General features: G+C 45.6%; 2 protein-coding genes across 2 annotated transcripts; both read left to right on the forward strand.

The window, feature by feature from the left end:
• Positions 1-956: 956 nt before the first annotated feature.
• LOC310677859 (primary amine oxidase, lung isozyme-like) lies at positions 957-2,554 on the forward strand (the record flags this gene model as incomplete). The annotated part of the gene is made up of 1 exon (XM_083441041.1): positions 957-2,554. The coding sequence occupies exon 1, from the start codon at positions 1,013-1,015 to the stop codon at positions 2,552-2,554; it is 1,542 nt and encodes a 513-aa protein (XP_083297167.1). The 5' UTR covers positions 957-1,012.
• Positions 2,555-9,068: 6,514 nt separating this feature from the next.
• On the forward strand, positions 9,069-25,389 carry LOC310677860 (amine oxidase [copper-containing] 3-like). Its single transcript, XM_083441042.1, has 6 exons — positions 9,069-10,816; positions 14,706-14,756; positions 15,713-17,317; positions 21,890-22,175; positions 23,797-23,926; positions 24,144-25,389. Exons 1-6 carry the CDS (start codon positions 9,244-9,246, stop codon positions 24,426-24,428), a joined length of 3,930 nt encoding a protein of 1,309 aa, XP_083297168.1. The 5' UTR covers positions 9,069-9,243; the 3' UTR covers positions 24,429-25,389.
• Positions 25,390-25,613: the final 224 nt, after the last annotated feature.

The following is a 25,613-nucleotide window of genomic DNA, read 5'->3' on the forward strand; positions in this document are numbered from 1 at the left end:
GCCACCTCTCTCTCTTTCTCGCTTTGTGGACTTTTTTTTATTTTTCAGCTCCTCCTGAATAGTCGCATAATCTCAACAACCAAAAATTGTTTTTGAGTTACTTTTAAGGAAAATCACCAAAAATTCAATATGTCTGGATTTTTTTGACATTGGGAATTCTGCCTGGACGTAGTTTCCGACGGACAAATCCAAGATATATCTGGGAAGACCTGGACATATGGCAGCTCTAGAGAATGCCCAGTTGTGGGATATTGAACCCAGTAGCTCCAAGGCCATCACCTTCTTGCCTCACTACTCACACCCACAGAGTTTCTAGTTTTCAACCCTAGTACTGGCTATCACTGGTGGAAGAACCACCAGTGGTAGTTTTACACTCATAGAACTATTCAAGAACCTAGCAGAGGTGTCTGTGGTAGATGTCCTCCTTCACTGGCAAAGCTCTTTATCTGTGGAGAGGCATCTTCACTCCTCCTTAATGACTTGCAGTCACTGTCACCGGTTCTGGGATTTTGGATTGCAGTGTTTATTTACTTGCAGGTTTTACTGGGTCTTCCACTACATGCTATTTTCAAAGAGGTTTCCCACATCTTCCTCTGTGAAACATTTTTTTGCTGCCTCTGCAGGGAGATGATTGGGTAAGAGCGGCTTATGTTTTAACTCTTTCTGTTGTCTGTGACTAATTAAATCAGGAGACAAGTGTTCAGACTTGATGAATGCGATTATTAAGGTATTAAGGTCTTGCTTTCTACTGCACAAGACCTTTGAGATCCATGGTATGGGTGGTGCTTGCTTAGAGCAAGAGCAGTATTCAGTTCTGAAACTCCCTTACATAACAAGTTCCTTCCCTGAGTTCCTTTAACTTTGGTTTTGCCCTCATGTGGAATTCTGCTATTTCAGTTTGCTATCTCAATCTACATTCACCAGTCCCAGGAACCTGTTTACAGCGTTGCTGAACATGAACTTGAAATTGGCTTATCTTCTTCTAGCTCTATGCACAGCCATTATATTCATCATGGTCTGGGCTTTCCAAAACAGAGGAGGGAAGCCCATGCTTTGTGACAGCCATCTTCAAGAGATGGGATGGGAAGAAAGAGGCCATGGAATCTACAGCCAGGTATTTGCTGATTTAACTCCAGAAGAGATAATGGAAGTGAAGATCTACCTGCAGTACAACCTGGGGGTGCCATTAGTAGAACCTCCTCAAGCCAAGCCATCGGACAACTGCATTTTTTCTATCACCCTTCAGCTTCCTCCCAAAGCTGAAGTGCTGCAATTCCTGGACCACCAAGGGAGCAGGCCTGCACGGCAAGCTCTGGCTGTACTCCATTTTGGAAACCAGCAGGACCCAAATGTCACAGAGTTTGTGGTTGGTCCTCTTCCAAATCCAATGTACCACCAAGATGTCACAGTGCAGAAGTATGGAGGGAAGTTGCCTTACTACAGAAGGTTTTTTTTGGAGAATGAGCTGAGAGAGATCCATACTTTCTTGAAGAATAGGGAATACCCCAAGGCTCCAAGCTTTATGCAGGAAGTACTTTATTACAATGGAAGCAATTTCGGATACTCCTACGGAATACCACCTGGAGTAAAATCAGGAGACCGGAAAATCTGGGTTGCTCATTTCCAGAATGTCCCTGGCAGTTATCTGCATCCGGTTGGATTTGAAGTCCATGTGGATGTTTGCAGCCTAGATGTTTCTCATTGGAAGGTGCTAAAAGTCTTCTATAATGGACAGTACTTTGAGGACATGGAAGATATTGAGAGACAGTTCATTACGGGACATGTTAAAATAGCCAGGGTCAAAAAGGCTCCTTCTGATGGAGGATATTCCTCATTGAAGCAGAGGGTTCCACACCAGAGACTAGGCCCCTTGCACTATGAACCTCGTGGTCCCCGCTACCGCATCTGGAATAACCAAGTTTTCTTCATGTCCTGGAGTTTTGCCTTTGGCATAGATGCTAATAGGGGGCCACAGATCTTTGATGTTAGGTTTAAGGGTGAGAGGATAGTCTATGAGTTAAGCTTGCAAGATGCATCTGCCATCTATGGCTCCAACAATCCAGCACCCATGCAAACCAGATACATGGACCTAAGCTTTGGCATTGGTGCACGTGTCTCTACACTCACCCAAGGTGTGGATTGTCCTTACCTGGCTACCTATTTGGACAGGCACTTTTTTCTTGATTCCTCGTTGCCTGTCACTCGCAAAGGCTCTATCTGCATCTTTGAGCAGAATGCTGAGGTCCCTGTGCGACGCCATTATGACAGCTCAGAAGGTGTATTTTATGGAGGGTTGGTTGATTCCGTTCTGGTCTTTAGGTCCGTAACTGCAGTAAATAATTATGATTACGTTTGGGATTTTATTTTTCACCAAAATGGAGCTATCGGTGTCAGGGTCCATGCAAGTGGGTACATTCAATCTGCTTTTTACTTCGGCGATGCCTTGGAATTTGGTAACAGGGTACAAGAGTGGACCCAGGGAGCGATTCACACTCACAACATTAATTTCAAGGTGGATATGGACATTGGTGGTAAGTGGATGTCTCTTCTGTGAATTTTCTGTGCTCCCTTGCTAAGAGCTAATCGCTGCTTTTTACACAGGTTCTGGTGTTATTTTGCACCCCTGTTTCTGCCCAGGGACCCCTGTTTCTGTGATTATTTCATTAGATTTCATGGAGCCTTTTGTTAAATTCGCCTTTAAGTATTTGACAAAAGGCTGCCTTTTATTTTAGCTTTATGAGAGCTAGAAGTGGCATGATTCTGTATCTGTAGCTCTTACATGTTCTCCTTGTTACAGTTTTCATGAATGGTTTCTTCATTTCCATGCCTCTCTGTCTATGAAAAACACCGGAAAACACACATAAACAATCACTCAAGGCTCAGTGATGGACAGTTTGTAAAAAATGTGAGATGTTACTCCTCACCCTAATGTTGCAGAAACCTGCCAGCTTTCGCTGTGCAACCCCACATCCCACAATAGTTCCTGACATTTCTTTTGGCATCCATACTGGAACTCATCATTAATATTTATCCAGGTAACCAAGTAGCATAAGGGAGCTGAACATATAGATTATGTATGTATACCAGGGACAATGTAGCTGATTGTCTTTTCTGCATGTAAACTCATTGGGCTCCTCATGCTCCAGATGACCTGTTTATTGAACACTCATCCTAATTTACCTGCATAAAGCTTAGCTGGAGGTTAGATTAGAGCTGGTCTTCATTGAGCATTATTTTCATTTGTTTGCTGGGCAGATATAAAGCAACAAAAGTCCATCCTGACTTAACAACAACAACAACAACAACAATTTATTATTTATACCCCCACCCACTCTGGGGTTTCCCCACCCACTCTGGGCGGCTTCCAACAGGATATTAAAAACACAGTAAAAGATAAAACATTAAAAACTTCCCTAAACAGGGCTGCCTTCAGATGTCTTCTAAAAGTCAAATAGTTGTTTATTTCTTTGACGTCTGGTGGGAGGGCATTCCACAGGTGGGCACTACTACCGAGAAGGCCCTCTGCCTGGTTCCTTGTAACTTCGCTTCTCGCAGTGAGGGAACCGCCAGAAGGCCCTTGGCGCTGGACCTCAGTGTCCCGGCTGAATGATGGGGGTGGAGACGCTCCTTCAGGTATACTGGGCCGAGGCTGTTTAGGGCTTCCAAGTTCAGCACCAACACTTCGAATTGTGCCCGGAAACATACTGGGAGCCAATGTAGGTCTTTCAGGACCTGTGTTATGTGGTCTTAGTGGCCACTCCCAGTCACCAGTCTTAGCTGCAGCATTTTGGATTAATTGCAGTTTCCAGGTCACCTTCAAAGGTAGCCCCATGTAGAGCACATTGCAGCAGTGGCGAAGCTGCATGCTCCACTACTGGGGGTGGAGAGCAGGCAGGGATGTGGCTGGTGCCCCCAGGGGGGCGTGACGCACATACCAGGGCGTGATATGCCGCTGGCAGGTGCATGGCGTGCCGCCTGCAGGGGCGTGCCGCACGTTCTGGGGGGTTTGACTCCCTGCCTGTGGGGGCGTGGCACCCGGCGTGCATGGGAGGTCCGTGGAGCATGTCGGGGAGGGGGCGCTGCAATGGCTCCCTACCGGAATAGTGGTGCCAGGGGCGGTCTGCTCCCTCCCCACTCCCATTCCTCTACTGGTGCATTGCAGCAGTCTAAGTGGGAGATAACCAGAGCATGCACCACTCTGGTGAGACAGTCCATGGGCAGGTAGGGTCTCAGCCTGTGTACCAGATGGAGCTGATAAACAGCTGCCCTGGACACAGAATTGACCTGCCCTCCATGGACATCTGTGAGTCCAAAATGAATCCCAGGCTGCGCACCTGGTCCTTCAGAGGCACAGTTACCCTATTCAGGATCAGGGAGTCCTCCACACCAGCCCGCCCCCTGTTCCCCAAGAACAGTACTTCTGTCTTTTCAGGATTCAACCCTACCTGTGGGAACCCTACTTCTCATTACCCATTCATTCATCCCACACAATCCAATGAATTTCCTAACCACAAAATCTCATCTATAAAAAATTAAAAATCGAGTGGGTTTGTTGCACCAGCTACCTTTGATCCACTTTAATTGCACAAACCTGAAGTTCCAGTATGTGCTTGAATCTTTCATACTGGCAGTCTGGAGGCACCCTGAATCAAGGCATCATACGTTAAAATTAAATCCATGTGTGTTGCATCTTTAGCAGGTTTCAGGGGCAAGCAAACCTGATTTTTAGGCAGTACTGCAGCACCCCCAATGCTGTTTTGTTCCCATGAAAATCACCCCTGCTCAGAAATTCACCGGGGGGTGGGGTGGGGAAGATCCCATTGGTGCCAAGGATTTCCATCCCACATGGGTAATTTCATGCAGGATAGGATGTCAGCTTAGCAGAATTAAACATACCGGTAGCTTAACTGTGGGCTGCAGTCCTAATACTAACAGGGCCCTCCCACTTGGTATTAGTTCATTTTTTAAAAAAAAACAACCTGTACATAATGCTGCATATTATGAATTTTGTGCCATGTGTAGTTAGGCTGTAAGTGGCAATGGCTAAGAAAGAGAAAAATCCACCTTTGCAGTTCTCCTTGGTTGTCAGGTCAGTGTGGTGTAGTGGTTAAGAGCGGTGGACTCGTAATCTGGTGAACCGGGTTCGATTCCCTCTCCTCCACATGCAGCTGCTGGGTCTCTCAGCCTCACTCACCTCACAGAGTGTTTGTTGTGGGGGAGGAAGGGAAAGGAGAATGTTAGCCGCTTTGAGACTCCTTCGGGTAGTGATAAAGCGGGATATGAAATCCAAACTCCTCCTCCTCTTCTTCTCCTTTAGCACCCTTTCTCTAGCATCCAAAGTTTCCCATCTCACCCTCTCTGCTGCAGTGCCAGACACCCCCTCCAAAAAGCTTCTGCTGAAGGAGTGGGAACCCACAATTCTTTTTACTTGTGTAGCGAACAGTTACCTTTGCATTAGTTAATCGATTTATTAAGTGATTCAGTCAAGGCCAGTGTTGTGCAGGTTTACTCACAAATGCAGATTTCTTGCTGACTTGCATTATGGGTCACCTGATGCATGCCTGCCATCTCCTGCCACACTCTCTACGATCTCCCAATCTTATGTTCCCCGCCATGCAAAGCCGTTTCTACACGACTTTCCAGAAGCTGTGAATGTACCAAGGGCACAGTTCAAAGATAGCTATCGAATGCAATGAAATGTGAGCATGAAAGCGCTGTCTCCACTGAAATGAAAACTAAGGATGATCTGATCGCCATAGGAATAACTGAATGTAAGCAGCTTTTCTGTGAATTGCCCTCTAAGCTGTGCTATAGTGCTTGTCACTTAAAGCATCTACAAATTCTCTCATGTACTGAAAAGCATGGGAATTGTAATGTTGCATATGCACCATACATTTAAAGCATACCGGTGCTGGGAATTGAAGTAGTGGTGGGTAAACTACAGTTCCCAGGATTCTTTGGGAGATACATGCTTTAAATGTACAATGTGTATGCAGCCTAAGTTAAGCCAACTTATACTTTGCTCTTTTTGTCTCAGTCTTCCTCTGCCTCCTGGAGGTAATGCTACACTAAGAGTCAGAAAGAGGAAGTAAGTGTCATACTATTTTGAATATTCAGTCAGTGCAAGCTTTTCAGGTTGCCAGACAGAACAACCCCTCTTCTCCTTCCCCATTGTGCTGCTCTGGGGGGTCCCCCGTTGTCACTTTTGCAGGATGGTGGTAGGAAATGGGAGAGGAAAGCCCTATTGTGCAAATGCAAGTCCTTACACAGGGCTTCCACTGACCAAGGCTGGCCCTATGATGTGGCGGAGTGAGACAGCTGCTTCAGGCAGTAGATGCTGAGAGGCAGGGAAAGAGTTGTGAGTGAGATTTGGTCTGCCCTATACCCTCTATAGGGGAACGCAGGTGGCGCTGTGGGTAAAAGCCTCAGCGCCTAGGGCTTGCCGATCGAAAGGTCGGCGGTTCGAATCCCCGCGGCGGGGTGCGCTCCCGTTGTTCGGCCCCAGCAACTGCCAACCTAGCAGTTCGAAAGCACTCCCGGGTGCAAGTAGATAAATAGGGACCGCTTACTAGCGGGAAGGTAAACGGCGTTTCCGTGTGCAGCTCTGGCTCGCTAGAGCAGCGTTGTCACGCTGGCCATGTGATCCAGAAGTGTCTCCAGACAGCGCTGGCCCCCGGCCTCTTGAGTGAGATGGGCGCACAACCCTAGAGTCTGTCAAGACTGGCCCGTACGGGCAGGGGTACCTTTACCTTTACCTTTTATACCCTCTATAAGGGACGCGGGTGGCTCTGTGGGTTAAACCACAGAGCCTAGGACCTGCCGATCAGAAGGTTGGCGGTTTGAATCACCGCAACAGGGTGAGCTCCTGTTGCTCGGTCCCTGCTCCTGCCAACCTAGCAGTTCGAAAGCATGTCAAGTGTAAGTAGATAAATAGGTACCACTCCGGCGGGAAAGTAAACGGTGTTTCCGTGCGCTGCTCTGGTTTGCCAAAAAGTGGCTTAGTCATGCCGGTCACATGACCCAGAAGCTGTACGTCGGCTCCCTTGGCCAATAAAGCGAGATGAGCGCTGCAACCCCAGAGTCGGTCACGACTGTACCTAATGGCCGGGGGTCCCTTTACCTTTACCTATACCACCTATCCATTCTTAAGGAAATCAGGCCTGAATGCTCACTGGAAGGACAGATCCTGAAGCTGAGGCTCCAGTACTTTGGCCACCTCATGTGAAGAGAAGACTCCCTGGAAAAGACCCTGATGTTGGGGAAGATGGAGGGCACAAGGAGAAGGGGACGACAGAGGACGAGATGGTTGGATAGTGTTCTCGAAGCTACAAACATGAGTCTGTCCAAACTGCGGGAGGCAGTGGAAGACAGGAGTGCCTGGCGTGCTCTGGTCCATGGGGTCATGAAGAGTCGGACACGACTAAATGACTAAACAACAACATACCCCCTATGCCCTTGAGTGCAGTGGAAGATACGTTCCTTTCCCCTATATTGGAGTAAAATTCAACTGCCAATCAAACTTGGGGGAAGCTGCCATCCTGCCCTTCACCTCAGGCAGCAAAATGTCTTGAGCTGATGGGGCTTGTTAAGTGAATCTCACTCTGTAATATGTCAGGATTAAGTAAACTGGATACTTTTCAATTCTCAGCTCTGAATTCTGGCAACCTGCAAAGCTTGTTTTAAGCTGCAGGGCACAAGCAAAACCAGCCAGGTAACTATTCAAGAATTACCAAAACATCAAACTTGCTCTGCCTTTCTCAGAAATTATGCTGATAAATTCAGTCGCTGATTAATTTAAGGCCAGTGCTGTGCAGGATTACTCACAAGTGAGGGACTCTTGATGACTATGGTTTTGTGTCACCTGATGCTTGCAGTCTCCTGCCTCTCTCTCTACGATCTATCAATCTTCTATTCCCCACTAGGCATAGCCTTTTTCTCCCAACACATGACATTCTCTCTGATCCAAATAGTCAGCATATAAGGAAAGCAGAGAGTCAGCTTTAGTGTTTTCTCCAGTCTACAGAAGAGTGGGACAGGGGATGAAAAACCAAGTGCAATGGAAATTAATTTGTAAGCCGATACAACAACGTGAAATGCCATAAAGCATTTGCATGCTATGGAGGTTGAGGCAGGTGCTATAATGTACACTTCCCATGCTCTTTAGTGGTTGAGTGAATATATAAGCAGTGTAACTCTTCTATTGAATCAACGGTGGTTTTGATCCTATGGAATAGTACCGAGACGTAGAATACCAGTCATAGAGAATCATAGGAACTGTAGCTTGTTAAGGCTGCTGACCTCACAGAGCTACAATTCCCAGCATATTTACAGGATTCTCCATGACTGTTAAAGTGGTGTAATAGTGCTTTGAGAGTGCACAAGGCGGGTGTAGAGAGCATGCACAATTGTGGGCCTCTCTGGTGAATGGAGAGGTCTTGAATCCAGTAGATCCAAGGCCATCGTCATCTTGCCTTGCTCGCACAATGTCAACTTTCAACCCTAACACTGGATACTGGAGCTCTATGCTGATGGATCATTAATGAGCATCTTCTATTGGCAAAGCTCTTCATTATCGGAGAGGCAGCTCCACTCCCTCCTAACATAAGGTTACCAGTTTTTTTCAATGAATCCAGGCGCACTTTTCAACTTCAGTTGGAATGATAGGAATTGTCAGGGGACTGATTTGTAAATCCAGGGACTGTCCCCGGGAAATGGGGACATCTGGTAACCTTATCCTAACCACCTCCAGTCTCTGCCAGCAGTCCTGGAGATTTGGACTTCAGTATTACCCTTCTGTAGAAAATTCAGTAGAATTCAGTGATGCATCAGCTTCAAGAATCAGGCTCTCACATTTGATCCTGTTTTCAAATATATTACCCACATCTTCCTCCTCTAAACATTTTTTTTTTTTTTGGCTGCTTCTGAACAAAGACAATTGCTTAATGGCAGTTTATGTTTCAACTGCTTGTGTAGGCTGTGTCTAATCCAATTACGAGAAAGGTGTTCAGACTTGACAGATAAGCTAATTAAGGTGTGAATGTGTACATCATTCCTTTGCTCTGTGAAAGACCTTGGAGATGCATCACATTAGGAGGTGTTTGCATAGATGAAGAAAACCACGCAGTTTTGAAACTCACTTGCAGAGCTGGTCTTTCCCCCGACTTTCTTCGAAATTCAGGTTTTTTTACTTATTTATATATATAAAAAAACAACTCCAGGAACCTGCTTACAGTGTTGCTGAACATGAACTTGAAATTGGCTTATCTTCTCCTAGCTCTGTGCACAGCCATCATATACATCTTGGTCTGGGCTTTCCAAAGCAGAGGAAAGCCCATGCTTTGTGACAGCCATCTTCAGGAGATGGGACTGGAGGAAAGAAGCCATGGTGTCTACAGCCAGGTATTTGCTGATTTAACTCCAGAAGAGATCATGGAAGTGAAGATCTATCTGCAGTACAACCTGGGGGTGCCATTGGTAGAACCTCCTCAAGCCAAGCCATCAGACAACTGCATTTTTTCCATCACCCTTCAGCTTCCTCCCAAAGCTGAAGTGCTCCAATTCCTGGACCACCAAGGGAGCAGGCCTGCACGGCAAGCTCTGGCTGTACTCCATTTTGGAAACCAGCAGGACCCAAATGTCACAGAGTTTGTGGTAGGTCCTCTTCCAAAACCAATGTACCACCAAGATGTCACAGTGCAGAAGTATGGAGGGAAGTTGCCTTACTACAAAAGGTTTCTCCTAAATAATGAATTCAAGGAAATCCATACTTTCCTGAAGAACAAGGAATACCCCAAGGCTCCAAACTTTATGCAGGAAGTACTTTATTACAATGGAAGCAATTTTGCATATTACCATGGATTGCCACCCGGATTAAAATCAGGAGACCGGAGAATCTGGGTTGCTCATTTCCAGAATGTCCCTGGCAGTTATCTGCATCCATTTGGATTTGACATCCAGGTTGATCTTAGCAGCCTCAACATTTCTCACTGGAAGGTGTTAAAAGTCTTCTATAATGGACAGTACTTTGAAGACATGGAAGATATTGAGAGACAGTTCATTACGGGACATGTTAAAGTAGCCAAGGTCAAAAAGGCTCCTTCTGATGGAGGATACTCCTCATTGAAGCAGAGGGTTCCACACCAGAGACTAGGCCCCTTGCAGTATGAACCTCGTGGCCCCCGCTACCGTATTTGGAATAACCAAGTTTTCTTCATGTCCTGGAGTTTTGCCTTTGGCATAGATGCTAATAGGGGGCCACGGATCTTTGATGTTAGGTTTAAGGGTGAGAGGATAATTTATGAGTTAAGCTTGCAAGAGGGAGGTTCCATCTATGGCTCCAACAATCCAGCGTCAATGCTGACCAGATACATGGACTTAAGCTTTGGCATTGGTTCAAGTGGCTCCACTCTCACCCAGGGCGTGGATTGTCCTTACCTGGCCACCTATTTGGACAGACACTATTTTCTTGATTCCTTGTTGCCTGTCACTCGCAAAAACTCTATCTGCATCTTTGAGCAGAATGCTGAGGTCCCTGTGCGCCGCCATTATGACCGCTCAGAGCCTCCATTTTACGGAGGGTTGGTGGATTCCGTTCTGGTCTTTAGGTCCATATCTTCAGTTGCTAATTATGATTATGTTTGGGATTTTAAATTTCATCAAAATGGAGCTGTCGGAGTTAGTATCCATGCAAGTGGATACATTCAATCTGCTTTTTACTTTGGCGATGCCTTGGAATTTGGAAACAGAGTTGAAGAGTGGGCACTGGGAGACATTCACACTCACAACATTAATTTCAAGGTGGACATGGACATTGGTGGTAAGTGTACACCTCTTTTGTAACTTTTATGAATTGCCATAATTTCTATTGCTGATAGCGGCTTACTTGCTACCAGCTAATAGCTGCTTTTTAAGTGGTTCTGATGTTATTTTGTTTCCCAGTTCTGCAAATGGACCCATTTTCAGGTTTCATGGAGTATTCATGAGTGGGTGTTTCCCCCCCTCACCTGGCAGGATGCTGCATCATCCTAGGATGTAGATTATTGTCGAAGTTTGTGGTGTGTGTGTAGGAGGGAATTGTTGTGTGAGAAAGTTTGGGCTGATTCTGGAACCTGGATACAGAGACATGTGCTGAACCCAAGTTGTGTCAAGGGGGTTTCCCTGGATGCCTGATGGAGAAGCACAATCTGTTAATGCTGTGCTCCCATCCATCCTATGCTCAGGTTCCATATATGTGTAAATAAAACCAAACATTCTATAGACATCACCGTCTCCACTGACCTTCATTCCATGGAAACAGAACCCTGGGAAAAGCGCTGGGCATTCATGAAGTCTCTCGTCAAAACATGTCTTAAGGGAGGCAAATCCATGTCTGCTTCTTATTTCAATGAATTATGAATGCACATCGTTGTCAAAGTATTATATGGGCCCTTTGGGGCCACCGGTTGACCCCAGTATATTTCTATTTAACCTATTTTAAGACCAAGGTCCATCTAGTGCCAGGCAGGTGGCAGGGGCCGGTCACTTCACTTTGGGTAGTGAAACAGAGCAATATCTACAGCAGGGTTGAAAGGCGTCCTATTGAATAGATTCAGGAGTGAATTTAAAACACAATAGTACATTCCGAGAGCATTTTGTTATGATTAATCAGAGAAATATATGCTCTTCAGAAATAGATCCACATGAGCTAAAACATACCGTAATTGATGGAGATTGCCTCCATGTAAGTTAGGTTCATTCATTTCAAGGGGTCTTCTCTGAGGAAAACTTAGTTGAATGCCAACCGTTGAATGCTACCTTGCTCTTTTTTTACATGAACTACTTTTTCTCATCCATAGGCAATTTGTAGACATGATTTACTTATTTAATTTGTTACGTTAAGGTCCCATCTTTCCTCCCAGATTAGGGGGTTGCACTAGATGACCCTCAAGGTCCCTTCTAGTTCTATGATTCTATGAAACTCAATCTAAATGGTGTACTTGGCATTCTGCAAAAATCTTCTGTCTGGCCAAGATCTCCCTCATTTTCCAGTAAGGGCTGCTTTGTTGCCATGGGCAGCCATCCAGGGAGGCCCGGGAGCCATGGGACCAGCCAGTAGCCAGGGCTGAAGCCTAAGGGTTATATTCAGTGTAGAACTACAGACATGCTAGACATCCAGGGCAAAGACCAAGACAACAACAAAGGACTAAACAAAAGAAGGGACTAAGGTGTAAACCAGTAATACTGGAGCACACCAGAAGATCTTGTTATCTGAGTAAAGCTTAGCAAGGAAAAGTCCTTCCTGTCCAGGATAATCCAATGGCTAGTTTGGAGTCAGCCCATGGCCTGAAGGTACTTCACGGAGAAGCTCAGACTTACCATCCAATGGTTCACCACATGGGGGTATTGCACCGAGACTGAGCAATTCCCGACAATTATGTGTCTTCAGGTCATGTCTTGAGGAATCCATCCATCCACTCTGCTCCCCACTAGGCTTTCGCATTCAATTTTAGAGTAGCTGCTGTTTTAAAAAGAATTCAAAGTGGTTGGTGACCACAGTGGAGCTCGCAGCTATGGTTCTACTGCCCAGTGCCTCAACATCACAGCTGTGACCCTGTGCATTGTGCCCATTGTCATTGTCATCATCCTGCTAGCAACAGGGTTTTTCACTCCCCAATTTCATAATGGTTATTAGGAAGCCTATGGAGAACCATGTCACAGACTGGTTTCCCTTGTAAAACCACTCACTGCCTTTTCCCTTGCTGCCAAGGTTCCCACTCAAGTCACTTTGTTTGTGGGTAATGGTGATGTTTTGCTTTCCAATGACACGGGTGTGTAGCTGGTCAAAGAGTAGCCCTTATATTGAGAATATGGTACTTCCAGTGATGTCTCTCTAGTGCTTGCCAAGACGGAGCTGGATAAGCATCAATTTCAAGAGTTGCCATGCTGTGAATTGTGCATTAGAGGGATTCCCCCCCCCCAAAAAAAAATCCACATGGCTCTAGTGCCTCTTCTCTCAAGTTATTTTCCTAGCATCCAGTTTTCTCTCTTGCTGGTACACATGGGGACCAAGTGACATGAAGATTCATCTCCTGTTCCTGATGCAAGGAAGACAAATTATCCAGTATTTACACCTACACACACTTCTTTGTAATAAGAGATGCTTGTAGAGTTTGGTTTTTGCAACACTACCACCGTAATACATTTGCTTAAAAATATATTAAAAAACAAGCTAGTGGGGAAAAAAAAGAATTCAAATACTACTGCTTCTTTGGCTATGACCCCCTGAAATCCTGCTGATCCAGGACAACAGAGAAGGATAAATCTCTTCTCCACATAAAATAGTTTCCTTTTATGAAGATGATTATTTCCCACTAGAGGGTGGTAAAACCACTTGAGATCCGAACTGCCATTGAATTACATAAAGGCCTACTATGGAGATTTCTTCATGACCTTTCAGAAGCTGCGAACTTGCTAAGGGCACAATCCAAAGAAAGCTATTGACTTTAATGAAATCTAAGCATGAGAGTAGGGACACGGGTGGCGCTGTGGGTTAAACCACAGAGCCTAGGACTTGCCGATCAGAAGGTCGGCTGTTCGAATTCCCCCGATGGGGTGAGCTCCCGTTGCTCGGTCCCTGCTCCTGCCAACCTAGTAGTTTGAAAGCATGTCAAAGTGCAAGTAGATAAATAGGTACTGCTCCAGCGGAAAGGTAAACAGCGTTTCTGTGCGCTGCTCTGGTTTTCCAGAAGCGGCTTAGTCATGCTGGCCACATGACCCAGAAGCTGTATGCCGGCTCCCTCGGCCAATAAAGTGAGATGAGCGCCGCAACCCCAGAGTTGGTCACGGCTGGACCTAATGGTCAGGGGTCCCTTTACCTTTAAGCATGAGAGTGCTGTCTCCATTGAAATCATCCAGGTGTCCTTTACCTCTACCTTTTACCTTTACCATTACCTATATGCACTGTACATTTAAAGCACATTTAAAATATTTCCTTCCACTCGAGGGATTCGGAGAGCTGTAGTTTGTTGTGGGTGCTGGGAAATGGTAGCTGTGATGAATAAACTATAGTTCTCAGGATTCTTTGGGAGAGATGTGCTTTAAATGCTCCGTGTGTATGCAGCCTAAGTTAAGACAATACCAGGCTGCTTATACTTTGCTCTTCTCATCTCAATCTTCCTCTGTCCCCTGAGGGATCTACATGACAAGATACTTTCATTTCCCCTGTATTGGAGTAAGATTCAACTGTCAATCTAACTGGCTTCTGTATGTGCCTTGGGGGGTGGGTGCCATCTTGTCCTTCACCTCAGGCAGCAAAATGTCTTGAGCTGACCCTGCCACTGACGGGCCTCGTTAGGCAAATCTCACCCAGTGATATGCCAGGATTAAATAAGTCAGCTACTTTCAAATTCTCAGCTCCGAATTCTGGCAACCGGTCCCTTGCAAAGCTTGTTTTAAGCTGCAGGGCACATGCAAAACCAGCCAGGTAACTATTCAAGAATTACCAGAACATCAAACTTGCAGTGCCTTTCTCGGAAATTGTGTGGATAATGCAGTGGTTAATTAATTTAAAGCCAGTGCTATGCAGGCTTACTGACAAACACAGGACTCTTGCTGACTAGTGTTTGGTGTCACCTGATGCTTCCTTGCTTGCAGTCTCCTGCCTTTCTCTCTGTGATCTTCGATGAACAGCCTTTCCCTCCCAACACATGACATTCTCTCTGACCCAGATATTCAGCATATATGGAAAGCAAAAGATCAGTGCGCAGCTCGGCTTCAGTGTTTTCTCCAGTCTACAGAAGAATAGGACTGGAAATGAAAATCAAGTGTAAATGCATGGAAGCCGATTCATAAGTCAAAACAACAATGAGAGATCCACACCAGACATTTTAAGCCCAATGATACCACTTGGATGGTTATAGAGAACCCTTGGAACTGGTTTAGGATGGATCATAGCTCAGTGGTAGAGCATCTCCACCTAGGGCAAATCTCCACCTGTGATTACTTATGTCAGCTCCAAGCTGTTATATAGAGAAAACCCCATTGTGGGCCTCTCTGGTGAATGAATGGGTCTTGACTCCAGTGGTTCCAAGGCTATCTCCATTCTTCCCAGCCTCCAGAATGTCTAATTTGGAACTCTAACAGTGCGTGGTGGTGGTGAAAGAACCACTCTACATCCATGGAACAATTCACGGGCATAGCTGAGGTGTATGTGGCAGACGTGCTCTTTCATTGGCAAAGCTCCATCAATAGACAGGTGCTTCCATTCCCTCCTAGCCACCTCCAGTCACTGCCAGTAGTTCTGAGGGTGTGGCCTCAGTGGAGTTAAGTGCTGCATCAGTTGGAAGACTCAGCCACTAGGAAGTTCTGCTAGCAATTTCTTTCTGCAAAGCTTCCTCTTCCAAACATTTTTTTTCATCCACTGCATAAAGAAGATTACTTAAGAGTGGTTTGTTGTAGCTCTGTAGCCTGCGTCTAACTCATTTAGGAACAAAGGTGTTCAGACTTCACAAATCAGGTTATCAAGGGGTGAAGGAATACATCATTGCATTCCTCATTACAGGAAAATTGAGCTGCATCATATGGTCAGTGGTTGCCTACATAAAAAGATTATTGAGGTTTCGAAGCTCATTTGCATAGCAGGACTCTCACCAAAACTTTGATTTGCCCTCACCTGGGATTCTAGATACTCTGTTTGCTGATTCAATCTGCATTCTACAGTCTGCTTTGTGAAATCCCTGGAACCTGCTTACAGTGTTGCTGAACATGAACATGAAATTGGCTTATCTTCTCCTAGTTCTGTGCACAGCCATCATATTCATCTTGGTCTGGGCTTTCCAAAACAGAGGAGGGAAGCCCATGCTTTGTGACAGCCATCTTCAAGAGATGGGAAGGGAGGAAAGAAGCCATGGAATCTACAGCCAGGTATTTGCTGATTTGACTCCAGAAGAGATCATGCTAGTGAAGATCTACCTGCAGTACAACCTGGGGGTGCCATTAGTAGAACCTCCTCAAGCCAAGTCATCAGACAACTGCATTTTTTCTATCACCCTTCAGCTTCCTCCCAAAGCCGAAGTGCTCCAATTCCTGGACCACCAAGGGAGCAGGCCTGCACGGCAAGCTCTGGCTGTACTCCATTTTGGAAACCAGCAGGACCCAAATGTCACAGAGTTTGTGGTTGGTCCTCTTCCAAATCCAATGTACCACCAAGATGTCACAGTGCAGAAGTATGGAGGGAAGTTGCCTTACTCCAGAAGGTTTCTCCTAAATAATGAGTTCAAAGAAATCGTTACTTTCCTGAAGAACAAAGAATACCCCAAGGCTCCAAACTTTATGCAGAAAGTACTATATTACAATGGAAGCAATCTCACAAACTTCCCTGCCTTACCACCTGGACAAAAATCAGGAGACCGGAAAATCTGGGTTGTTCATTCCCAGGATGTCCCTGGCAGTTATCTGCATCCGGTTGGATTTGAAATCCTGGTAGATCTTAGCAGCCTAGACATTTCTCATTGGAAAGTGCTAAAAGTCTTCTATAATGGACAGTACTTTGAGGACATGGAAGATATTGAGAGACAGTTCATTACGGGACATGTTAAAATAGCTAAGGTCAAAAAGGCTCCTTCTGATGGAGGATATTCCTCATTGAAGCAGAAGGTTCCACACCAGAGACTAGGCCCCTTGCACTATGAACCTCGTGGCCCCCGCTACCGTATTTGGAATAACCAAGTTTTCTTCATGCCCTGGAGTTTTGCCTTTGGCATAGATGCTAATAGGGGGCCACAGATCTTTGATGTTAGGTTTAAGGGTGAGAGGATAGTCTATGAGTTAAGCTTGCAAGATGCATCTGCCATCTATGGCTCCAACACTCCAGGGGCAATGCTGACCAGATACATGGACCTAAGCTTTGGCCTTGGTTTAACTGGCTCCACTCTCACCCAGGGCGTGGATTGTCCTTACCTGGCTACCTATTTGGACAGGCACTATTTTCTTGATTCCTCGTTGCCTGTCACTCGCAAAGGCTCTATCTGCATCTTTGAGCAGAATGCTGAGGTCCCTGTGAGACGCCATTATGACCGCTCAGAGCCTCCATTTTACGGAGGGTTGGTGGATTCTGCTCTTGTCTTCAGGTCCATATCTACAGTTGGTAATTATGATTATATTTGGGATTTTATATTTCATCAAAATGGAGCTATCGGGATCAGGATCCATGCAACTGGATACATTCAATCTGCTTTTTACTTTGGCGATGCCTTGGAATTTGGAAACAGAGTTGAAGAGTGGACATTGGGAACAATTCACACTCACAACATTAATTTCAAGGTGGATATGGACATTGGTGGTAAGTGTACACCTCTTTTGTAACTTATGGATTGAAGTAATTTCTACTGCTGGTAAGGGGATGTCTCTTTTGTGGCTTCTCTGTGCCTGCTTGTGGCTTGCTTGCTGACTGCTTGTCCTCTAGTCCAATCCCCTGGACTCTCAAAACATTCTTTCCAATGTTTAGTCAGAATCTCCTTTCCTGAAATTTGAATCCATTGGTTCATGTCCTATCCTCTGGGGCACTAGAAAACAGGCTTTCTGCACTATCCATGTGACAGCCCTTCAGAAACTTTTAAGAAGGCTATCATCTCTATGTCTTCTTTCTTCCAGGGTAAACATATCCAACTCCCTCAACCATTCCTCATAAGCCTTGGTTTCCAGACCCTTGATAATCTTCATTGCTCTGCTCTGCACACATTCCCGTTGTCAATATCCTCCTTAAACTGTTGTTCCTTCTTAAAATATGTTTTCCTTGTTACGGTTTACATGAACAGCTTACCAGAGGTTACTTCCTTTTCATGCCACTCTCTCTGCCAAGAGTAATAGAAAAACAGGCATTCAAGGCTCAGAGAAATGTTGGAAGATGCCCTGGGGTATTGGCAGCCGCCCATTTCTCCAGGTGTCCTTCGGTGAGCGTGGTTCTGGAAATGCTACTCCCTTCTTTTCCAGATGCCCCAGCAACACAAATCATAATGATTTATGCACACTAATCTCCTGGCATCGTACAGCAATAAGCAGGAGACTCCGTAGTTCTATTCTACGTTTTATTTACAGATTATATACAGAAAAAGCATAATGGCTAGCATTCTCTTCAGCTTCGAGGACAGGCACTGTAAAAGCGAAGGTACAGTTACAAAGGACATATGCAGCAGGAAGAGATAAGACTGTTTCTTCTTGTTCTCACACTCTCTCAGTCAGTCATGTGAATTATACCAATCACAAAATGCAGCCTCGGTGGACTGATTTACTAGCAGGAACAACAGTTTGCGGGAAACCTGAGCTGCTGCTCATCTCCAACACTTGGAGTTTGCTGCCACAGACATAGATTTTGGGCTGTCCTGAAGCCAAGTCCAGCTTTTGGCCTGTAGGTATTCTTGTGACTTGTATGTTTATAGAATCTGCAATCTCTCTTGAGATTTCAGCAACAGGCTCACTCATTCCGTGTAAGGCCAGGTGGGAGAGGCTGGAGCTGATGGATGACGTATGATGACAGCGCAAACATGAATATGTGTTTGAACAGTGTGCCACGACAACATTGTCTTAATGGCATGGAAAATGGGGCAGGGATATACCGTATTTTTTGCTCGATAACACGCACCTGACCATAACACGCACATGGTTTTTAGAGGAGGAAAACAAGAAAAAAAAATCTGAATGAAACAGTGGATGTATTATTTTTGTGCTTCATGCTGTGGCCACAGACATGGGATTTAATGGTGAGTTTCGGGTAGCCCAATGCAAAAATCCTGAGAATCCATGTGGATCTGTGCTTTGTAACCACGTTTTTGCACCATTGCAGCCCAAGGCAACAGTGGGTGGGTGATTTTTTTGGTGCAAGCTGTAGCCATGGACATGCCATGTGATCTGATGGTGAATTTGGGGTGACCCAATGCAAAGATCCTGAGGATCCATGTGGATCCGTGCTTTGTAACCACGTTTTAAGTGGGGAGGGAAGGAAAAACACAGAAGGGACAAGGAGCACGAGAGGGGTGTGAGGAGAAGCAGCTGGCTAACAATGCAGGAGAGGGGTTTAACGGGAGGGAGGAAAGGAAGGCAAAAGTCCCCACCCACCCACCCAAGCCAGCCCCCCCCCCTCTCTCTCCCACCTGCATTTTCCGGCTGCCTGCGATGCTGGATGCAGCAGCAGCAGCAGCAGCAGAGCACGGAGAGGAGGAGGAGGTGGCTGTCGGCTGCGCTCCTAGCGAAAACAGTGGGCAGTAAGACACTGAGGCAGAATGCAGGAAAGCAGTAACCTCCTCTTTTTAGCCTTCCCTCCTCCGTGATCTGATTTTTGCCTGATTTTTGCCCCTGTACTCGGGCCAGTCGGCTCCAGGGACCACACATTCGCTCAATAACACGCACAGACATTTCCCCTTACTTTTTAGGGAAAAAATTGTGAGTGTTATAGAGAGAAAAATACGGTATTTATTAAGCATGTACCATAAATATAAATTATGGATTGGAGTAATCTGGGAAGAAATATTCCTGTAAGTACAATTTCTTCTCTTATTGGATTACCTTAAAATGAACAGGGCTCATTCTCTTTGTGTCCTTTAGGAAACCAAGTAATTGCCTTCAGACTGTGGTTTAGAAGGCTGCATCTTGCTATGCAATTCTCTTCACTTGTCGGGTCTCCTCTAACACTCTTTAACTTGCATCCAAAACAAGAACGTTCCCCATCCCACCTTCTTCCCTGCAGGGCCTGATACCCCTTCACTGAAGGGTTGAAAAATGTGGAATGGGACACAGTGGTCTACTGAGGGATCAAGAATCCCAAATCTGAAAATTGGCTCTAGGTTAACCTAATGTGACATTCCTTTTAATTGTGCAGCAAGCTGCTGTCTGTGTGGATTTTCTTTATTCAATTACGGATTACCCTCCTTCCCCAGATTTTCATTGAGACTGTTGTGCTTAGTGAGGGAAAGATTAAGCCTTCCTGCTTTAGCCATGATCCTGATAAAACCTGGCTCCTCACATGGTTATGAGGCTTGGGGAAGGCAAGCTACCATTTGGCATGAGTGAATGCTTGCTTGCTTCCTTTCTTAAGTCTCATAGCTGTGCAAAGAACTAACTTTCGTTCAAATCAAATCTGTAGAGGGAAGGGTTTAACCTCACCTCTGCATGTGCTATGGCCGCAATGGACTTAATATCTGTAATTTAAATAAGGGGGGGTGGACCAGTGTGTACACTATGCATTTAGAGTAATGTGTAGTTTGACCTTCTGGCAGTCTCCCTCTCTTCCCTCCCAGCCTATCAGAAATTATTCAGGAGGGTCCCAACCCTCCCACGAGGCTCTTTTGGGGCACCACAGTTATGTGTAGGTGGAGGAAGGGATGGGAAGCCTTTGTTTGGTAAACTTCCTGAGGTTATTTTATCTTAGGATCTAAGCTTTGATTTGTTTCTATTAAAATATTTATAGCTTGCCGCAAGGCAGCTAAGAAAACTCACGCCAAATAAAGTACAGTAGACATTATAAAATAGCAAGATAAAAATGAGTTAAAGCTCAGCGGAACATAATGCCACCAAATTTAATCATCTCTTCACATCTGTCTGGAGCCTGACAAATGCAGTCTAGATCTGGAATCAGCACTTTACATGTCTCCGCAGGTGTCAAGGAACCTGATTTGCAGCCATGCTGAAGGTGATTCTGCAAGTTATTTGCATTTGTTTATTTTGCTGAGACCATTGAAGACTCATTCTTCTACAGGGAAGAGCGAGCTCAGCAGCCTGTGAGATCTACTCCCACTTCTAGATGTGTAAAAATAGATGAGATTATGACCATAGCATGGTCTTTGTTGACCTCGGTCCAACAGATAGGATCTAAGTGTAAGGTTTTTGGCATGAAACTTGGGTGGCTTCCTGGCAGAATGACCACCCAGGTAACTGCATTTATAATTGGCCAGCAGATATTTCTGGACCATAGTAGCTACCACACAGTTGGTCATAAACCAAGCAGTTCCACATGCCACAGAGTGTATGACCTCTCCCATAACTATGATACCACCATGATGCCACAATGTAAGGGAAGGGCTGTAGCTCAGTGGTAGAAAATCTGCTTTGCATGCAGAAGGTCTCGGGTTCAAGCCCAGGCATCTCCAGATAGGGTTGGCAATGAAGAAGAAGAAGAAGAAGAAGAAGAAGAAGAAGAAGAAGAAGAAGAGTTTGGATTTGATATCCCGCTTTATCACTACCCGAAGGAGTCTCAGAGCGGCTAACATTCTCCTTTCCCTTCCTCCCCCACAACAAACACTCTGTGAGGTGAGTGGGGCTGAGAGACTTCAGAGACATGTGACTAGCCCAAGGTCACCCAGCAGCTGCATGTGGAGGAGCGGAGACGCGAACCCGGTTCACCAGATTACGAGTCCACCGCTCTTAACCGCTACACCACACTGGCTCTCAGGAGCAATGGAGAGCCCAGTCAGTAGGTACCATACTGAGCACAGCCCCAGAGGCCAGCAGCCCCTGTCCTCTCCCTTCCATGGCCAGGAAAGATGGTGGAAGCTACCCCAGTGGTGGCAGCAGCAGGAGCTACCAACCACTGAGCCACACCCTGCCATACTCGGCTCCAGTATTAGCCTCCTCTTCCTTGTCTTGCTGTGCCTCCAGCTACTTCCCCCAACCCACCCCATGCAGTGGGAGGAGAAGGAGCCGCCAGCCACTAAAGCTGCACCAGTTCCGCATTTGCCCTCTTCTGCCACCTGAACATTGGGATCATTAAAAATATTTGGGGGACACAAAGTGCCTTGGACGCTAGGAGTTGGCACTTGTGGCTGCTTTTCTATGTTAACAAAAGCTGCCCTTGTGTGGACATGACCAAGCAGCTGAAAAATATGACGCCTCAACAGTTGTCTTCATTTGTTTTCTGTGCTAGGTGTGAAAAATTCCCTGGTAGCCAATGACATGGCTTTTGAGACAGCCAAGGCCCCTTGGAGTCCAGAGAATAAGATCCACCGGATGAAGATAGTAAGGAAAGTCTTGGACACTGAGAACAAGGCCGCCTTCCGCCTTCATGACAACATGCCGAGGCACATATATTTTGCTGCCAACAGCACAAACAAGTGGGGCCATAAGCAAGGCTATCGGATCCAGATGGTCAGCTTTTCTGGAGACCATCTGCCAGAAACAGATCCAATGGAGCGAGCCATCAGTTGGGGAAGGTAAGTGACTAATTTTTAGATGCTGAAACCCAAATGGGAAACCCAGATCAGAGACACGGGGACGTAGGTAGCTGCCTTATACTGACCTTGGTTCACCTATCTCAGTATTGTCTACTGACTGGCACGTCTTCTGGGTGTCAGACCATGTTCTCTCCCAACCCTACCTGGAGATGCTGAGGACTGAAACCGGGGCTTTATACATACCATGGCCCTTCCCCATGAAATTGGGGCTCCTTAACTCTAAGGGTGTTGAGATTTTGAGTGCTTTGGTTTGTGTCCATCACTCTGTCTCTCTCCTGGCTCCATCTGAGTCCCTGCAGTTACAAGCTTTGATGATGTCTGAAACTTTGCCAGGGGGGGAATGTCCAATGCCAGGGCTCAGCAGAATATGTAGTCATGTGGTCCTGGAAATAAAATTTAGGCCACTACATAAGAAGTTGAAAACCAGGACTTTCAAGGTAGCTTTCTCGGAAATGCTACCTGTCCCACGTAGACAGGGCAAGCTAGACAGGCACAGCTCAGATGTCTCAATATGTGGTGTTAGGAGGAAGGTAAGGGATTTGATATGCTCTGCGGAATGTACAAAGGAGTGGAACCAGACTGCTGGTGCGTGATTGATACTGAGAGAGAGAGAGAGGATAGATAGATAGATAGATAGATAGACAGATAGATAGATAGATGATAGATAGATAGATGATAGATAGGTAGGTAGATATAGATAGATAGATAGATAGATAGATAGATAGATAGATAGATAGATGATAGATAGATAGATAGATAGATAGATAGATAGATGATAGATAGATATAGATGATATATAGATATAAAGTAGCAGAACCACTTTCATTCTGATCATGGGCCGAAAGCCAACAGAAGCTGAGGAGGGTCCAGTTTGGCACAAATCATTCCCTAGGGATGAGGGTGAAAATGTTAATGATTGTCCAAAATTTACAGGGGAGAACTAGACATTGAAGGCACAGGAGCACATGATAGAAGTTCAAAGCACTGCAGGGCAAAACACACATGCCAAAGATATGTGGAGAGACATGCAGTGTATATGTTTTGATACAGTTATGCTAGAAGCCTCACAGTCAAACTGGGATGCTTGATCTTAGAGTAGCTGGGGAAACCCAGCCAGATGGGTGGGGTACAAATAATACATTATAATTATAATTATTAGATAAAGTGGGTATAATGGGAATCTGGCAGCTTGGAGAAAGCTGGTGGAACACGGGTATTATCTCTGGATACAACTCAATAGGAAGGACAGGGAAGAGCATACTAGAGGTGGTGTTTCTGTTTGTCAAAGAGGATATGGATTCTAACAAGCTAGAAACCCCCAAAGTGGCAAGCAGCTCTAGAGAAGCTAAATTTGGGAGTCTATCCACCATCTTGAGAGAATGACCAAAGTCAAGCACTACAGCAACTATGGGGAACCTGTGGCTTCTAGATGTTTTTGGACTCCCAGCCGGCCATTGACCATGATGGCTGGGGTTGATGGGAGTTGGAGCAGAACACCTGGAGGGCAGCATACTAACCACCCCTCTGCTGTAGCTTACTGCTGGATCTCCTTCCTAGGGTAGTTGGGATTCCACACACTAGTCTCAGCTCTGCTTTTCAGATACAAGCTGGCTGTCACCAAACGGAAAGAGAAGGAACCATTTAGCACCAGTATCTATAACCAGATGGACCCATGGACACCTTCAGTGGCCTTTGCCGACTTCCTAAACAACGAGAGCATTATCAATGAGGTGAGTTGTGATCCCTATGGGCACTGACAGATCTATCACCCTGAAGCCACACAGCCACTTGGATATATTTTAAAATATACAGGAAGAGCAGATATCATGGGAGTGCATCAACAGTGGCTCATTTTATCTGAAGCTTCTCCTGCACCATCCTTTTCTCTCACCAGGCCTTTCCCTTAGATAGCCATTTAACATGGTCTGTTGTGTCTCCCTTTGGCAGGACCTCGTTGCCTGGATCACTGCTGGCTTTCTGCATATTCCACATGCTGAGGACATTCCCAACACTCCAACGCTTGGGAACGTGATTGGCTTCTTTTTGAGGCCTTACAACTATTTTGATGATGATCCTTCCATGGATTCTCCAGACAGCGTTTTCTTCAGCAGCCAGCAGGACCCCGCTTCCTGCGACGTCAACTACCTCGCCTGTGTGCCCAAAACAGCTGCGTGCTTGCCCAGCTTCCCCCCTTTCACTTATGAGGGCTTCCAAAACACGACGACGCTCTGATGCCTTCTAATTTTGGGATGGGTGGGGATGTTTTGAGTTAGGGAGAGGGTGGGTGGCTGCTGAACAGCGCAGCATGAAATCTGTGTATACCAAGAACAGCGAATCCCAGCTCCGTCCAGTGTCTTTGAAACCCAAATCTTAAGCCTTGCTTCCACACATTGCACATCTTCGCTAGTTATATTTGCAAGAATCTTTTGCCGGGACTCTGTGCTGGGCAGACAACTAGATGACCACACACTTTACATCGCTTGTTGTTTGCCACACAAAGCTGCAGTGTGATAGCCTGAAGCTGTGATAGCACAAGTGACCATATTTGCCTAGCACACTATCAATTTACGATGCCATTTGCCTTCCAGTAAACTCAAGCCTATTACCAAGAAATTTAGTATGTGGCTGCTCACAAATGGCCTGTCAGGAAGATTTATGCACATCAGTTCTGCCAGTGTCAATCCAAGAACAGTTCTGTTTAGCAAAAAGCAGGGATAGGGTAGGAGGAAATTGAAGTCAAAAGCTAAGCAGTCCATAGGGTTTCTCTTTTTAATACACCTGGATTATATGTAAATTTTTAATTTGCTATTTCTGCAAGTAGCAGTCCTGATTATTGTTTTAATGGAAGCACACCTCCAAAACTCAATTAATTTGGTGTCTTTGGCACCGTTTTGCTGAATTGCTTTTCAATTTAGCAAAAGGCAGACTAGATTGCTATCCTTAAGTGAATGGGGTTTTGTAGTGTCTCATTCCACAGACGTCAGGAAAAGTCAAGCATCACTCCACCTGTCAGGCTCAAAATTTAATCCCTGTCATTTTTTTTAAACACCTTTATCATGGGCACTGTCAAGCTGCCACATTAAAAGACTCAATCCAGGTTTCATCAATAATTGTGTATCTGTTTCTTAGATATATGTCCACACCTCCTGAACATTGAAAATTGCAAATGTGATTAAAAATGTATCTCAATCATTCTTAGTGGCAAAGAGAATAATCTTTCAGCAGAGGAAATGCAGGTTTACTCCCTCTGACCACCACTGGGAACCTGAAGACATTTTCTATTTCTGAGTTTGCAGCTTATCCAAGACAAATGTGGTACCTTTCTGGACATCTGGGCAAGTCTACATCAACCTTTGCCAACCTGGTACAGATATGTATTAGACACACCTGGGTTGACACCAGCATCCTGCAGTCAGG

The sequence above is a fragment of the Podarcis tiliguerta genome (assembly GCF_965153285.1).
Source record: "Podarcis tiliguerta genome assembly, chromosome: 5".
Lineage (NCBI taxonomy): Eukaryota > Metazoa > Chordata > Lepidosauria > Squamata > Lacertidae > Podarcis > Podarcis tiliguerta.